The 16,601-nt window shown below is 44.8% G+C and overlaps 1 protein-coding gene across 2 annotated transcripts in view; it reads right to left on the bottom strand.

Annotated features, from left to right (window-relative positions):
• zbtb20 (zinc finger and BTB domain containing 20) overlaps nt 1-16,601 on the bottom strand; it is a 37,805-nt gene that overhangs the window by 12,990 nt on the left and 8,214 nt on the right. Inside the window, exons 2-3 of one of the 2 annotated variants that reach the window (XM_029174678.3) lie at nt 2,859-2,990; nt 130-1,641 (exon numbers count right to left, since the gene is read on the bottom strand). In XM_029174678.3, the coding sequence (XP_029030511.1) occupies nt 130-1,621 (1,492 nt within the window). In that variant the 5' untranslated portion in view covers nt 1,622-1,641; nt 2,859-2,990. Of the gene's footprint in view, nt 1-129; nt 1,642-2,858; nt 2,996-16,601 lie in introns of both variants that reach the window. The other variant, XM_029174677.3, reaches the window with a different exon arrangement.

The following is a 16,601-nucleotide window of genomic DNA, read 5'->3' as shown; positions in this document are numbered from 1 at the left end:
TGTGACCTAATGAATGCAGCTTCATGAGGCTGCGTTTTCATACAACTCCTGCAATCGGCGAATTATGAACAACAACTGGCGCATATGTGTCGGCCTCTAATTAGATTCTGATCGGATGCTTGAACTCACCGGTGTGAACGAACATGTGTTTCACGTAGTTCTGTTTTGCAGTAAAGGTTTTACTGCAGAGAGTGCATTCATAGGGCTTCTTTTCCCCCTGACCCAGTCCTCCGGCAGCCTGTTGCTGCTGGCCCGGCGCCTGCTGTACCGACATGGCGTTTGGGAATGATGGCATTGCAGGGGGCGGCACTGCCACGAACTGGGCCTGCTGCTGGCCAGGAAGGTAAAGGAACGGCTTGGTGTCTCTAGCCGGCTGCGTGGGAAAGAGCGTGGGCAGGAAGGTGCTTCCAGCAGTGCCCATCACTTGGGAGTTGCTGGTCACGGTGAGCGGCATCCTCAGGTTGCTGGTGTGTGAGTAGTGCGGGGCACTTGGCAGAGACTGGGACATGACTGAGTTTGGCAGGGGCTGCATCATGCTACTGTCACTAGTGCTGTGGGACGTGTCCCCGTCCTCCGTGTCGTGCACTTGCTCGGGGGATGAGTCGGTGACCTCTATCTGCACCGGAGCGCCGTCGCCGTCCCCTCCCACCTCTCTGGTGTAGCCCGTCAGGTACGGCTGCTGCTCCATGGCATCCGGCTCAGTGCTGATGGAGGAGCTCACCCCTGAGTCAAAACTTTCCACCTTGGATTCACTCTCCACTCCCTCGGTGTGGTCGGTGTCGTCTTGGCACTCCACCAAATTGTCGTAGCAACTGAACTCGTCCTCGGCCTCCTGTTTTATGTGCATCCCCTCTGTCTGTATGCGTACCGGTCGGGGCTGCTTGCGGCAGTGAGTGGACTCCGCCGTGGAGATGAAGCGGTCGACCTGCTGGGATCTCTCCTGGATGCGGTTCATCCAGGGCGGATCCTGGGACTGCTGGTCCTTCTGAGCGCCGAGGCTCGGATCGTAATTCGTTGACAGGGGATTAATGTAAAGGGGCCGCTCGCGGGTGCCGTTTTGCAGAGAGAGGCCAGTGTAGGAGTACAGTGACGTGTATGCGCGATCCATGCTCTGCTGCGATGTTGCTTGCATATAACCCGACTCTGCGTCACTGCTGGGCCCAGAGGTGCCAGACTCCGGCGTGCCACGCGGTGTTTCCTGCCCAGAGTCCCCTGGTATAACAGGGAACCCCCCAGGCCCAGCCAGGCCCACATTCTGGGACACGATGCGGGTGCACTCATCAATGACTGTCTTGATCTGCAGGATGCTGGCAGCAGTGAGGATCTGCAGGGCCTCTGACTGAGACACCCGCAGAATCCCACTGTACATAAAGTCAATCAGCTTTTGGATGGATTGCACTGAGACCACAGAGGGGATCTCGATGTCGCTGTAGCCCAAGAGCAGCTTGTCCTGAAAGAAGGGGCTTCCAGCAGCCAGCACGCACCGGTGAGCCCGAAGCATACTTCCATGGATCCGAACGGTCACGTCACAGAAGTGCCCGCGGTTGCGCTGCTCATTGAGGGTCTCAAGTACAGAATTGCTGAAGTTGTGAAGATTGATGTTATGAATGCGCTCGGTCATCCCCTTGCAACTGATGTCACCTGCAAACAGGAAGCGAGACACGTTTCAACTGTAAGTGGAACAGACACTAGGTTACACAATCGCACACACTGAGACGCTTTCGCCCCTTTCCCCCAAATGCAACGGCAACATATTTCTGTTAGGTGTTTACAGTATTACTGACCGATTAGGAGTAATAAAGCTGAGCAACTGAATAATTAAACACACATTATGTAAGAACAGTCAGGAACAGATGCATCGCAGAGGAGATGGGAGGAAAAATCCTTATTCTGAGACACTTTCACAGGCTGTATATGTTCCCTATAAAATACATGAATACGCAGCATCGAAGCCTATGAATGAATGCGATGTAAGAGCGTTTAGTGGTGGATGAATAACCTGATCATTCAGGTATGTCAGCCAAATTCTAGTCTTGTAGCGTTAATATACAATAATTTTAACATAAGAGCTTAATGTGTTTATTAAACTATGACTGAAAAATTCCCCATTGCCTCGTTCAGGACAATTAAGATGGTTCTTATTAAAGTTTCTCTGGCGCTGTGTGCACTTCGGAAGTTCCTCCATCCACCATTAGGTGGCGCACTGGGCTCAGATGACAGCAGGCCTCTTTTGTTAGCCATGTGTTCACTATCCTAGGAATACACTAGATGTGACCTGGCTGATCAGTGTAAAATAACTTGAGGCACTTTTCTTCCCAGGCAGGCGATGAGGTTAATAAAATAAATCTAAATTATACAAGCTGCATGTTTACAAATTATGTTAATTATTGTTTTTCAAATCTCTTGCAAAAATAATGTAAAACCCAAAACGGAAGTAGCACAGTTTAAGAATTTGGGGTTTTTTTTTGACTGGCACGTTTAATCATTTCAACCCTTTTAATCACAAAAACTATTTTCTTTTTTTTTTTTTTGGAAAATGCACAAATGTATGTGAAAATTTGATAAATAATTTGTTTACACTGTGTGAAAATGAATGTATGTGTGGAAAAAAACGTCGAAATAACGTCAACAACTAGACAAGAGTTCGGTATGAATAACAGTTGGAAATACAAATAAATTCTGTTTCATTTCCCACACAGAAAAAATAAATAAACAAATGAATTTCACAGTACTATCATTGAAATCCACAGACATGTTTAACCAGGTAAATGTATTGCAGTGATACTATTACCTCCAGCTACTCATGTTTAAGATGAAACTTAAGGCCAAAATCAGAAGTGAAGCATCCCAGTACTCACAGTCAGATGACGTTTTGTTACGAAGATGGCTGGTGATGAAGTGCGGGTCAAGCTTCAGTTTGCTGGTGGAGATGGCTGATCGGAGGCCGGGTGCTAGGCAAGGCTGTCAGTCCTCTCTGTCCAAATCATGTGCTGCTCTGTCAGTGTTTGGAGGGGGAGAAAGGGGAAGACAAAGACAGATCTTAATGCCATGTAATGCCTCGTGGATCTTGCCACTCCCTTAATGAACGAGGAGCCACAGTAACAGGAAGATCTGCCACCGACGCACTGCAACAGATGTGTGAAGAGTTTTCAAAGCTAGACGAATGGACGTTCCTGTGTGCACATGACCACCAATTACAAATCAAGATTGGAAAAAAATATTGGTGTTGGAGCCACAGCAGTCATCTGAGCTGCAGGATAACTAAACCACGCCCCTCCAAAAAAATAAAATGAAATAGAAACGCGTCCCAATTCCTCCGAAATCTACACAGATGAAGCGTTTTAGAAAAGACAAAGCGTGTGTGTGTACAGTATTTACAGTGTGTGTGTGTGTGTGTGTGTGTGTGTGTGTGTGTCTCCTTTTTCATTTTCAAACCCTGAAATTAAAAACAATAAAGTCCAATTCAGAGAAGGAGCAGCCATAAGTACTTGTAGTAATAATAAAATGATTAAACACATAAAGCATTCACAGAAAAACACAAGAAAGGCATTCAGCAACGTCAAGCATGTGATGAGTTGGTTTGGTGAGGTTTTGCAAACTACACAACTGCTGCAACACACACACACACACACACACATTTAGTATGCAAACGTTTGAATTCAAAGTTAGAAACATTATTATGTAAAACTGGTCACGGTAAAGTCACACTCTCATGAGATAATTTAAGGTCACACAAAGCACTGATCCAAAGCAAAATGGCCTTTTGAAACAACTTCTCACTTATTAATCCCACACTGGTCGCAGCGCTTTAAAATAAATCGAGTACTGCCGCTTGGAAAGCGACTCTGTATGTCTGGACGGGCACATTTACTTTAATATAAGTGGAGTATTTAATAGCAGGCCACAACATGGAAATCAACACCAGTGAGTGCAGTTGGTTGCTGATTGCAGAGAACCGGACCAGGATGTGATCAGACCTGCAGGCTCCCAAATGAAGCGCTCCCAACGAGCGCACCTCTCACTTTGAGACGGATCCACCCATGGAAGCGAAGTGATTTAAAGCGAGCGGCCTCTGTATTTTTTCCACCGTTTTCTGGTAGAAGAAGGATCCTCTGCTGTGCCATGGTAACAGATAAATATTAGACAACAGACACGCTTCCAAAGTGCTCTGAAAGGACTTGGATTTTTATCTTTGGTGAAGAAAAAGCACTGAGTCAAACGAGCGGTGCTGCTGCTGTGGGTCCACAGCCTGCTTTGTGTCCACAGGCTCCACTTCCCCAGTTGGAGAAGTGCTGCGGACAGTGAGACACGAGCCTGAAATTTTCCTGTTGACTAACAAATCTGATGATTAGATAAAGACAAGTAATAGCGTGTTTCGCAGACGAGGGTGATAACTCGATACCGAGACGGATCATTCTTTGGCAGAGGAGACGCGCAAACCCACTTGTTTGTTGTTCTGCCTTGTCGTATTTTACAGTCAAATCCTTAAGACCTAAATCTAAAATTAAATTTTAACCCTTTTTCGCTAAAGCGCCGACGTAAAATCCCAAAATAAACCATGCCGACTGTTCGCTACAGACTTCAGTATAAGCCCCACAAATGAGTTGTATGAACTAAACTTACAAACTGGATCTAACCCAAATCAATAATCTACTGTAGGTGTAGCTCCTCTCGCAGACGGCGTCCGTAAAAAACAGACTAGAAACCAATTTGAAAAAAAATCATTATTTTAAAGTCGTCTCCTTCACCTACCGAGCGTTTGCCAAAACGCTTGACTACATCGCAAATATTTGACCTTTTTCTTGGCTTGCAGGGTTGGTTTAAGACGTGACTGTATCCTCGTAGGCCGTTTTTTCCTGTGTGCCCACTGTCAGACAATACAAACATATATGTTCCCTCTCTGGCTTGTCTTGCCTATCCAGACATGTAAATCCACCTGCCTTAGGGGTAAAGTGAGGTGAATGCTGGCAACAAAGGAGCAGGCCAAGGGAAGCAGGCTTCAGTTGCCCAGACTGCCACTCACAACAGTGATTCCATTTTAGCCGTGACACAGTGGGTGAGCAGCAGCCAGTGCCTACCTGCAGTGAATTCTAATCAGCCCAGGGGTCTGTCTCCCTCCCTCCCGCCCTCCTCCCCTCCCTCCTGTACCCTGCCTTGGACTAAAGGGGCTGATGATCCTTCAAAATTAATTAGATCCTTGTAGGAGGCGGCCATTTTCTTTCACTTCATAATGTGCTACCAAAAAAAAAAAAAAAAAAAAAAAAACCCACAATTTTTTTAATCAAACTAAATTTGAGATGTCTATCACCCCCCGCCCCCACGCCCCCCCCGCTTCTCGTATCGATCTGTTTCCCCGTGTGCCTCTACCTGTTTCCTGTTTCATCACGTTGGAACTCTCTCGCCGTCTTTCCTTCCATCTGTCTGTCTCTCAGTCTGTGCCCCCTCCGCCTCCCCCTCCTCCTCCCTCCTCCCTCCTCCCTCCCTACAAAACCTTCCCCAACACCCTCCGCCCCTCTCCGGCTGCCTCCGTGCTCCCAGCTCTGTGTCTGCCTCTGTGGAGTTTGCTGTCAATAAATCCCCAGAGGTCAGTTTGTCTGCTGGAAATCAGACACAATGCTTCAGGCCGCCAATGCAATGCATGCTCTGCTACTGCTGCTGCTGCTGCTGCTGCTGCTGCTGCTGTTGCTGCTGCTGCTGCCGCCGCCGCTGCTGCTGCTGCCACAACAAAGACTGACGAGGGGTGGAGGCAGGGTGGGGAAGAGGGGTGCAAAAAAAAAAAAAAAAAAATTAAGACAACGAGATGAGGGTTGCAACTTCACCTGCCAGACTCCAGGTTAATCAGCTGCCTGTATTAGGTGATGAGCTCATGAAATACGCTGCATCAAATTGGACATTAGTTAATCAAGGCGGGTGGAGAAAGCGGCGAGAGGGTGGGGGGTGGGATGGGGGGGGTTGAAATGGTAAGGGTGGGGGATGGGGTTGAGAATGGACATAAGAGGCGTGCTTATGAAAGGAACAGTATCAGCCATGTGAATAATGTGCATCTTGAATATGGCAAGTGCTGCTTGCGGGAACGCGCTACAAGCTTATATTCAAGGCCCCCGGTGCGTTTAAATGTGGGAAGGGGCCACGGGGCATCGTGAAAAGCCTATGTCCACGCATGTGCACACAGCATCGTGATGAATGCAGCTCATCAATGCTGTTTTATGTTACACCTAATTAATAGCAATTTATGAGTTTGCTGAAGCCTCCGCTGCTTAACGATCACTGTTCAATTGTTCAAATTAATAATTCCAATCATCCGTTTGGCCCAGGTGCATTAGCAGCAGTCGGGCTGCAATCGTACGGTTCGCGTACGGGATCTAATGTGATTTGGGGCACAATGTAAATGTTTGGCGAGCGCCGGGGAATTCTACGCAATAACCTGACGAGGAGGCGATGATCTGGCGAGTCATAATTGAAAAGCGTGTGCGGCGGAGACGCACAACATTAATTTCACCCCGACAAAACAACATACAGCGAAACCTCGCCACAATCAATCAGGCGCCTCTTAAAAACATCAATAAATAAACGAAGGCAACGCTAATTCCACTGTGTGTCGCTTGTCTTTGATCAGCACAATTAAACTTATTCTCTCGCAGTAAGTGAATGTTCATTTCTGCCCAACGACGGCTGATTAAATCTGCGTAATTTGTAGCGCCGCGTCTTTCATTACATTCAAGTGTTTGAATATAGCATTGTGAAGCAATTAACAAGTACGTTAAGTAATGCACCTAAATCGCACGCGCTCACGGAGAAAACACACCTCACAGTCCCGGGATTTAATTGATTTGCCTTTATAGCAGTCAGTGAAAACCATCCACAGCCACACGTAGGCTGTGGACAAGTCGAGCCAAGATTTTCACACATTTTATTTTCTCTTGACTTTATTTTCTTCATGAAACCAAACTGTACGACTCAACGTCACGTCGACAATGGAGCGTTTGTGTCCTTCACTTTAAACGTGTTTTCTGAGCGTCACGAGGAAGTGGACGCACTTTCTCAACTTCGAACTGGCTCCTCACCTCCGGGACAGACCGGGGACTGGGGATTCGTCCGGGTTTCCAGCTTAAAAATATGCAAACACCGCATAATAGCATTTCATTAATTCTCAGCAACACATTTTGTCTGTAGCAAATGCTCTCTCACTTGGTCAGAGCATTGTGAAGTAATTACAGAGTACCAGTACAGTGTTGTGACCACAGCTCAGCTGAGATTGCTTGGATAACTGCATTATGCTCATACATTTCTGTGCATCACACACTCGCTGGAGCTGCTCGCTTCTTATACAGTGCCCTAAATTGAATTTAACTGCTCGTGTTTAGTTCCACTGCCACTAAAGCGTCGCAAATAGCGCGGGCGATTAATGCGTTAAGGCGGCGGGCGCAGCGGAAACCGATTGGAGGGCGACAGGACATGTTGGCTTTCGAATGAATTCCTCGAACCAACAAATAACAATAAACACTTGGAGGCCATTACACAAGTGGAACGGTTAAAGCAATTCTTGACAGGACAGATTGGTGAACTTCGTCATTTTCTGTCAAAAACCCACCCACCGCCACCCGTTATCCACAGCACATCCATTGTCCATTTACAGATGGGACTTCTAATATACTTAAGTCAGCCAATGTCCACGCAAACATTGATTTAATAGGCGCTGTCAGTACATTTCCCATACTGTATTTTTATGGCGTTTCCTAAAAAAATGTCCAGATGGAGAAAAATAGGCAGCCACTGTTGGCTTATGGCCATTAAAAGGATGAATACAGTATCACAGAAAGGACGCTTTCAAAAGATAGCTCCGACTTGGCAAATGGCTGTGGTTTTGTTAATGAGCATTTGACCAAAAAGAACCATCTGACTACTCATATGACAGTCTCCAAAACACCTCTAACCCCCGAAGCAGATAATGCCCAATTCAAGAGTTATCATTTAGGCACAAGGGTCCACAGCAACTGCCTCTCTACAGCTACTACACACGTCAAGGACATTTCAGCTCTCTAAAAAAGGACCTCGCAGGCCATTACGGGATCTTCATGAACCTACACAGAGGCTCGTGTAGGATTTCTCTGTCTGTTAGGGCCGAGTGATTAAACACTGCAGTTACACATCAATCACACTGTACAACCTGTACGTCCCCACGCTGGTGCATCTCTAAGAACGGGCGCTTGAAGCAGCCGCACCTCTAGATCTCTGAAAGAGGAGTATCTCCCGACTTTGTCCTTGAGAGATAATTCGGAACAAAGATGCTTTGTTCTGAGTTATGGGAGGATAGTGTGGGACCTTTGCTGAGGGGAGTGCAGTTCTTACGCAGTAAAGAACAGCACAGCCTCTGGATATGTTAGATTAAGTGTATACAATGTTTGTCACCAGAGATCAGACAGAACGGAGCCACGCTCTCACACGTACAGCGAGTACGGAGCAGGAAACAGGAAAAAAAAGGCGCTAGAGTAAAAGTGTTCCCACACCCACACGTACATATGCGCTGGGTAGCGAAGTGTCTTAAATAGGTGAACTACACATGCACGAGGTGATACTCGCTGTAATTCATGAGTTGCACAGGTCACGGCGGTCCGAATCAGGAGATAAATGCAAATCGCAGCGCGTCGTCCGCGCAGGGAAGAGCAGGGAGTCACGCGAACGTCTGGAATCGGAGCCCGAGCTCCAAAAAGTTTTAACACCGCTTCCGCGCTCCAACTTCGCGTCTACTTCACCCTTTGCGAATGCGATTGTGCGCTGCCTCCAAAAGTTCCGTAACATGTGTTTCACCAGCGGCTGAACGAGGGCCGCGCCAGCCAGCGCCGAGGTTTCGGGTCCAGCGCCGAGCTGAACTTTCACAGATGGGTCCTCGAAGTATTCCAGCGAAACCGTGCACTTTCGTGTCGGCCGCTCTGTGCCCCAGGGGTCAGCGATCCAGCCGCTCTCCCACTATCTGGCAAGTTCAGTCTGTGCCTTTTAAAAAGGATTTGCTTAAAAAAAAAAAAAAAAAAAAAAAACAGATGCTGCAAATTTCTTAATGTGCTGCATGTTAATAATACAAAGGCAAAGGAAACGGGGAGAGAAAGTGGACGCTGCAGAAAGGATTTATGATGTAACACATTTCTTCAGCCTGTAGCTACAGCAACAACAATACACATGCCATCAGGCTGAGATAGAACTGAGTCATTATTCAGGTACACTAATGATGCCTTAACATACTGTGTGTACTCAGCTACAGATTTTGTTCCTTATGTGAGCAAGATATTAAATCCAGATGACTTAAAAATATTCTGTGCCTATTTTGAGGGTTCTGGATGTTAGCACTCTCTAATGTATTTATAGTTTGGCAGGCTGTTGAGTGGTAAATACACATTATATATGTCTCATCAGCTCATTTGACATGCGATCTATCTAAAAGTGTAACGCTGACACCCTGTAACACGGTCGACCACCGCTGGCGCCCTATGCCGATACCGCCGACCCGCTAACCGTAGATCAAACCACAGCAGAACACGGCGGCCCGAAAATTAGCTCAAAGGTGATGTTTGCTGTTAATCCGACGGGGACGCGGTGTAATCGAACCACATTAGGAAACTTCATCCCTGCTGTGTTGAAAGTCAAACCTGTTCGGCGAGCTGGCTACAGAGTTGCACAAGAAAATGGGAGAAATTCCCCTCTTAGTATTCTGTCAATGGCGGTGTGATACTTTACAAGTCAGAAGCGACACAAACTCAACTCTGGAAACGGGAGAGACGCTATCGCCACACAATGAATCTGCATTTTCCAATTACAACAGGGATTTTTAATCAAGGCAATAATGGCCATAAAACATACAAGGAAGCAGCCAGTAAAGAGCTTTTATAGCAGGCAGTCATTTTGTGAAACACAACAATAATCTAGAAGTGCTGTAAGACGCACGTTGTTTTACTTCACCACCGCGTCTAAAAGCCCTGATGAGAATAAGTGACAAAGGTTACTGATAACACGAACACTCGCAATAATCAAGGTTTGTTGGTATCACTGCTAAAATCCTAAGATGCCGAATTAGCTGGGAGCTTTTGATGCAGCATCTTCGCGCCGACGCCGTGTGATAAATGACTCTTAGCGCTCTGCTTTGCTGTGTAAAGTTGCAGGCGGCTTCTCCACCTTTTTTATTATCAAGCTGAGGAGCAAGTGCAGGGAACAACCTATGCACGGGCCAAGAGGAGGTGTGTTTATGCTAGTTTATTTTAAGCTGTGTGTGCATAACCACATATTATCACTGATCACATGTTATATCTTTATCAGCTGCAAAGACATATTGTGTTTGCCTCTTGCGTTGTGTGTTCCTTATGCAAGCTACTGATAGCTCTTGTCTTGCTTTTAGCTGTTAAAAGCGCTCTACCAAAGATTTATGCAATCTGTTTACCTAAAAGAAATTCATGTACTTCTTATTCCACCTGTCAAAGCCTTTCACATTTACTGTGTTTACGGTTCCTTTTGAGAAAATACTAGTCTATCTGCGCTCGAGTGCGTGCGATAAAGCAAAGTCCCAGCTGGTTTGTAAAGTGTTTCCATTACTCCAACGTTTCTGTGCAATGTGTCCCTGCCAACAATGCAAACTATTTGACTGCTCACCGTGGCTACACTTCCCATTTCGATTGGTAAATGTCGGCGCAATTTAGGCCGTCTGACACGTTTAAGGTACAAAAAGCCGAGTCACTCCAGGGCCGCCTTCGCACAGAGATAACATGGCCGCCCTTCCGCCCCATTTATGATAATAATCCGCTCCGTTGGCCTTGCTAATGCACCTGGGTTGTTGGTCAGTGTGTCCGTTTCAATGTAGCAGGATTCTCATCTGTGGCGCGTAATGTAAGCTCATCAGCTGTTTCTGGTACATTACTATAAAAAAGTCATTCCACATGGCCGTGAGTATTTTCAGCAAGCCCTATCACTGGCATGTTACATCCAAGCCTGTTGTGCTCTCATGGTTAGACTGAGAGGTGGAGGAAGGCTCACACTTTTTTTTTTTTATTTGCTTTTTTATGAGAGGGAATTTGATGCTTAGTAGCTGTAATGGCAGACCTTTGATGACTAGCTCCTGTGAGTGCGTTTCTCTGTTTGTCTGTGTGTTAGCCAAGTGACCTGCCCAGGGTGTTGGCCTGCTTTCCTCTAAATGCATGTTGGGATACGCCAGAGTGACCCTGAACAGGAATAAGCATGAAAAAACACCAATGAATGGATGAATGTTGCAACACTAGCCAGCAGCCGAGCCTCTATCAGTCAAAGGCTATAAAGGACATTTTGTCCAAAATGCATATTAGTTAATGTTTTTTTATACTCTAAGGTCTCGATAAAGTGAAAAATGTTTGTGCTACCGTTGCTACAAATGAAAAGTATAACACTGGTGTACACACCAAATAAACACCTAATGGAGCCTGACACATGGATCACATCTGTATTGAAAATGCAAGGAAGATGTTATTAATTAGAACTGTTCCACAACAACAGGATGATCTTGTTGTTTTTCAAACGCTTTAAAAGGTCAAACATTTTTAAATCAAGCCCAAAAACTTAAGTAAAGCAAAGAATTTACTTCACCGTTTCTTGCTTGGCCAGGTTACTCACACTCCTCCCCCATCAACTGCCATAAACCAACCCTAAGACTAGATAAAACATTTGTTTCCTAGCTGCTGAAACAATAAGCTGTTTGTCATGATTTTGAGGGTGTTTAAAAAATCTATTCAGAAATCTGCCTTCATCAAGGTCATTTTCAGGGCAACATGCAGCAGAGACAGTATCACAGTAAAAATGGGATAAATGTTGGGATGAAGATAAAAAAATTGAAAAAGAATTTTTTTCCTAGCTGAAAATTACAGGCGAAATGTCTGAGAATGATTTAGGGCAGCTGTAATTTAAAAGTTAATGACGTACCGAGTGAAAAAAACAACAACTAGGTTCTCGATTCTGTGGAAACATAAGGTTGCGGCAATCTTCATTTGAAATTAAGCCACAACACAAATACTAGTGTGTAAATAATTCCCCCTGAGTTTACCCATTTCACAGTGCATACCGATGTACCTTGAGCGAGGCTGTGCACAATCTTAACGTTTTGGCAGCTGCGTGTGCTGTTTACTGCCATGAGGCTTAAAAAGTCTTCCAGGAGCCAAGACAGAAGCAGAGTTCACAGCACTCTTTCTCTGGAAAACAGTTTAAAAAGTTACCAAAGACTGTGTTGCTTGTTTTTATGAAACTGATTCTGTCTCTTTAGATACTTTCCCCATTCAGCGAGGCAGATTTCACCATGACTTGTCGAAACCATATGGACAGCGGGGTGAACTGAGGACACACATGCACCTTGGCAAACACACAACTTGGCTATTAGAATCCAGGATACATTTTTCACATCAGCTGAATGCCTGGGCCTGCATGTGTGTTTAAAGTCAGGAGACAAATCAAGCTTAAATGTTTTTGCCTGTCATGCAAAAAAGGAAAAGGTAATTTCAAGCATATCTTATTACAACATGTTCCAGTTTTAATTAAGTGTTACTTGCAAATATTCAAATACTTTTTTACAACTTTTGGTCAAGTTGTTACACGATATTCGGCTTTTAATGAAAGGCTTTAACTCAGAATTATGAATATAAATAAGCATGAATCAAGAGTCTGTTAGCAATCTGAGCAAAGGTAATGGAAACACATGGTCACACCCACAGCTGGATTGTGTTTGTACTGTATGTCCTCTAACAACATATTTAGATAACAGTTGGATTTTACAAACTGAAACAGAAACATATATAGAAAATGATGTTATTTACAGAAAGTGAGAAAATGTATTTTAATTTTATAATAATTAGAACAAACAGTCTGTAGACTATTTCTGCTGATGAACCAATTTTATTTGTAGAATTTTCCTTTAATGTATATACGTATATATTCGTTACAAGACCCCCTTGAACAACGTTGTGTTTACTATTAGGCTACTTTGGAGCTGAGAATATTAAATGTGTTTCATGAAGTTTTATAAGTGAGGCAAAGCTTGCACACAACAGCGTGGCACATTCGCTAATACTTATTCAGTCTCAATGTGTGCTTTCATTACGCATTCCTGTGATACTTGCAGGGAGGGGAGATTCCAAAACAAAAGTCCTTTGAAAACTGAATGCCTTAAAGTTTTTTTTTGTTTGTCGGTTTTCAACATGCTGCAAACTCTGAAAGTCATCAGGTTTGCAGAAAAGTCATTCTCACAAGCACAAGCGTACATTTACAGTATATGACTGCAACTGGTGCTAAAAATCCTAAAATCCTTCACTTTGATAAAATACTCAGCTCACATTTGAACATACAGAATTGATCACTGCTTAGACGACGTATTATTTTTTACAACCTGGTCTCATGCACAGAAGGAACTCATTTGTAGAACACAGCAAAACAGGAAATTCTCTTCTTAATTACAAAACCAGCCAGTGAAGACTCTCAATAGGTTTTGCAATTGTGCTTTCAGTATTTTTTGAGATTAAAAAAATAATGACAAAATGTGACGAGAAGCATGTTATGTGTGAAAAAGGTGCTTTGTGGGTAGAAGGCTCCAAGCCAGTTAGCCAGGAGGCAGCTAGCTTGCCAATAACGTCAAGCTTTAAAAAAAAAATGTGTGTATGCTAACAATTTACCAAGGTGGAGTTTTCTATGAGTGACTACTTTTATTACCATAAACAAGAGGTTTAAAGAAAATAAATTAGTCTTAACCAAAATTATTTAAGACATTTTTGGTACAGTAGGATGTTTTAGGGTTACCATGGTAACTGAACTGTAGCATTAAAGCTTGCTGTAAAACAGGAAATCGTCGTAATAAACATAAGGGGAGAAACTTTATACACTGAAAGCTAAATCTTTAAGCTAACAGTCCATTAAAAGCAGTTCCATGGTTAATTATGAGATGTGCACCTGAAAACAGTTGGCAATCACATCAAAGATTAGTTTTGCTCCATGGAGAAATATTCTTCTAACGATTATTATACAGGCACAAAAAAGGGGGGGCGGGGGAGATAAACACTGTCTGAGACAAAAAAGGCCAAGCAGTTAACAAGCTCTGTGACATTCTGGATGCAATCCACAAAAAGGCTCGTTACATCGATGGATCTCTACTGCATTCCCAAAATGGCTGCCAAATATGTTCAACTGGGGTAGACAAAGTGCCAGCATCGACTCAAGTGCATGTTTCCTCATACTACAGTAAAATGCCCCTCTTGGAATTACGAATTACAATTTCAATATGTAAAGGCCCACTGGTGCTGCAAGCAAGAATTCACATAATTTTACTATTTTAAGGTCCATGCTTACATTTGCAACCAAATTTGCATTTTGGACATTTAAATATTGCATCGCAAAAAATGCAATTTTGCTCAATATAAAAAAACCCGTCTGATGGAGTGGAGTGAAGTGAATTCCACTTAGGACCAATATAACAGGGCCTCCCCCACGTGCCCTGTCCTTTCCCCACGTCTCGTCCACTAACAGCCTAAATGCCATTGTCAGGAATGTTGTGTGGAAACAGCACCACAAATATATATTTATAAGCGTAATTATGTAAGTTATGAGCCACCAGGATTACCTGGTAACAGCCTGATGAAGATGGCTGAATGGTGTGGGAATAACAACCAGAAATGTGGCACTGCGGAGGCTTTAGAGAAAGGTCTGCATCTTGTGTATTTGGGCAGCAGTGCCTTCACTGCGCTTAAAAAATTATTTGGAATGCTGACCCGCCATCTGTGTGCATGTACAGTACAAGATGATTGTTTTTTGGTATATGTCCCTTCCAAATGAACATTTATTACACCAGCACAGCATGGGGGAAAAAAAAAAACATGGTTCAACATTTTCAATTAGGTAAAGCCATAAAATCCAGTGGCAAAAAAATATATGCAAGAGTGAGGAAAATACGTCCAAAAACATAAAAAAATAAATGTTACGCACATGTTGTGACAATTTGCTGTACAACAACAAATAGCTGTGAAGAGAGGCTGGCGGGCTGTGGAACACGACAGAAGAATGGGGAAGCCAAAAGAAAATTGGGATTGATTGCTGGGTGTGCATTAGCTGAACACCTCTCTCCCCCTGTGCCTTCATTTGAGTAGATCTACAGTTTCTCTGCTGGGTCTCCTTCATATAATAATGAGTTTCCTTAGTCTGCAGACATGCTCTTAAATATTCATTAGTCATGGGTGGGCTCAAACAGTGACACAGAAAGCGAGCGAATGGCGATGGCGGAAAAGCTGAATATTAATGTACATGTGGAATATATACATAGAAATACTCATTAGTGACTTGAGTGAGATGAAACTGGCCACCTGATACTACAAACACTCCCAAGGCAAATAATGGCTGTCACTCTTCCAGCAGCTACTGTGTGGAGAAAATGAGAGTTTTTGACATCACGCCGTGTTAAGAGCTCACTCACACACAAGACAAGTGCCCTCCCATTCATCAAACAAGGAAATGTCCAGAAATACAGATGTTAAGTTGGATGTGGTGTTTCTTTTTAGATGAAGGGGACTCAATCCGGCACACACTTTGTGACAGTCTAATTTTTACTTTACTCGCCCACATGCAGTCTGTCAATCAATACGCCGCGATTCATATGATAGGTTTATAACTGTGCTCAGCTGAAGCCTGACATCCGAGTGAAATGTTGCATTTCTGCTCCGTGGAGCTCGCTCGCGCAGCTCTGTGTTCTCCAAACGTGTCCATTCAGAAAACAAATGGGCCGGTGCAGCCATCAATTACATAAGCGAGCCTATAGGACTGCAGCTCATTTACGTTGTGGAATCATATTCTGAATGAAGGCGGGAGGAGGAAGTGATCACAACAAACGTGAAACGGGAGGAAATCACTATATATTTATTTATACGTGTGTGTGTGTGTGTGTGTGTGTGTGTGTGTGTGTGTGTGTGTGTGTGTGTGTGTGTGTGTGTGTGTGTGTGTGTGTGTGTCTACCCACGGACCGTATCTGCGCTGAGGAAGCCTCCCGTGTGTCATACCCACGACCGGCTTTCTCGCGTCCTCTCACGGTGGGACGGCACGTTGAGTGACCGCACCGGAACCGACCTGTGGAATGACTAATGTGTTGACGCAAAGCCGTAGCCTGTACCTGCGCGCAACTTCTGAGCTACGGCCGGAGCCGGTGCCCGTTAGCGGGAGCCCGACGGCGCCGTGGCCGCCGGAGGAACTATCGGCGGCGCTCACAATGGGAACGCGCCGCACGGCTCCCCGTCCCTGACAAAGCCGAGCGATTTGGGACATCATCTGTTTGCCACACATGCACGCACGCACGCCGGATCCCCGTCCCTTTCTCCGTCCCCGCGCGCGCGCGCACGCACACGCGCGCTGATAGACGGTGTCCTAAAGAAGACTGACATGTTGCTCCGACGCGATTCCCCACGGTCGCTCGAGTGGATTCTGGAGAGTCGCTGCCCTATTTTTATTATCTTTTCGAGGCGCAAACACTAGCGCCATCCTGGCATTTTAACTTTATTAAGGCGGTGAAGCGCATTACTGCTTCGACCCGATGCTAAAGAGCGAGCGAATCACAAGTCGCCCATGAATAT

The sequence above is a fragment of the Betta splendens genome, chromosome 14 (assembly GCF_900634795.4).
Source record: "Betta splendens chromosome 14, fBetSpl5.4, whole genome shotgun sequence".
Classification (NCBI taxonomy): Eukaryota; Metazoa; Chordata; class Actinopteri; order Anabantiformes; family Osphronemidae; genus Betta; species Betta splendens.
The sequence above is the reverse complement of the archived record's forward strand: the minus strand, read 5'-3'. Positions and strand labels throughout refer to the sequence as shown.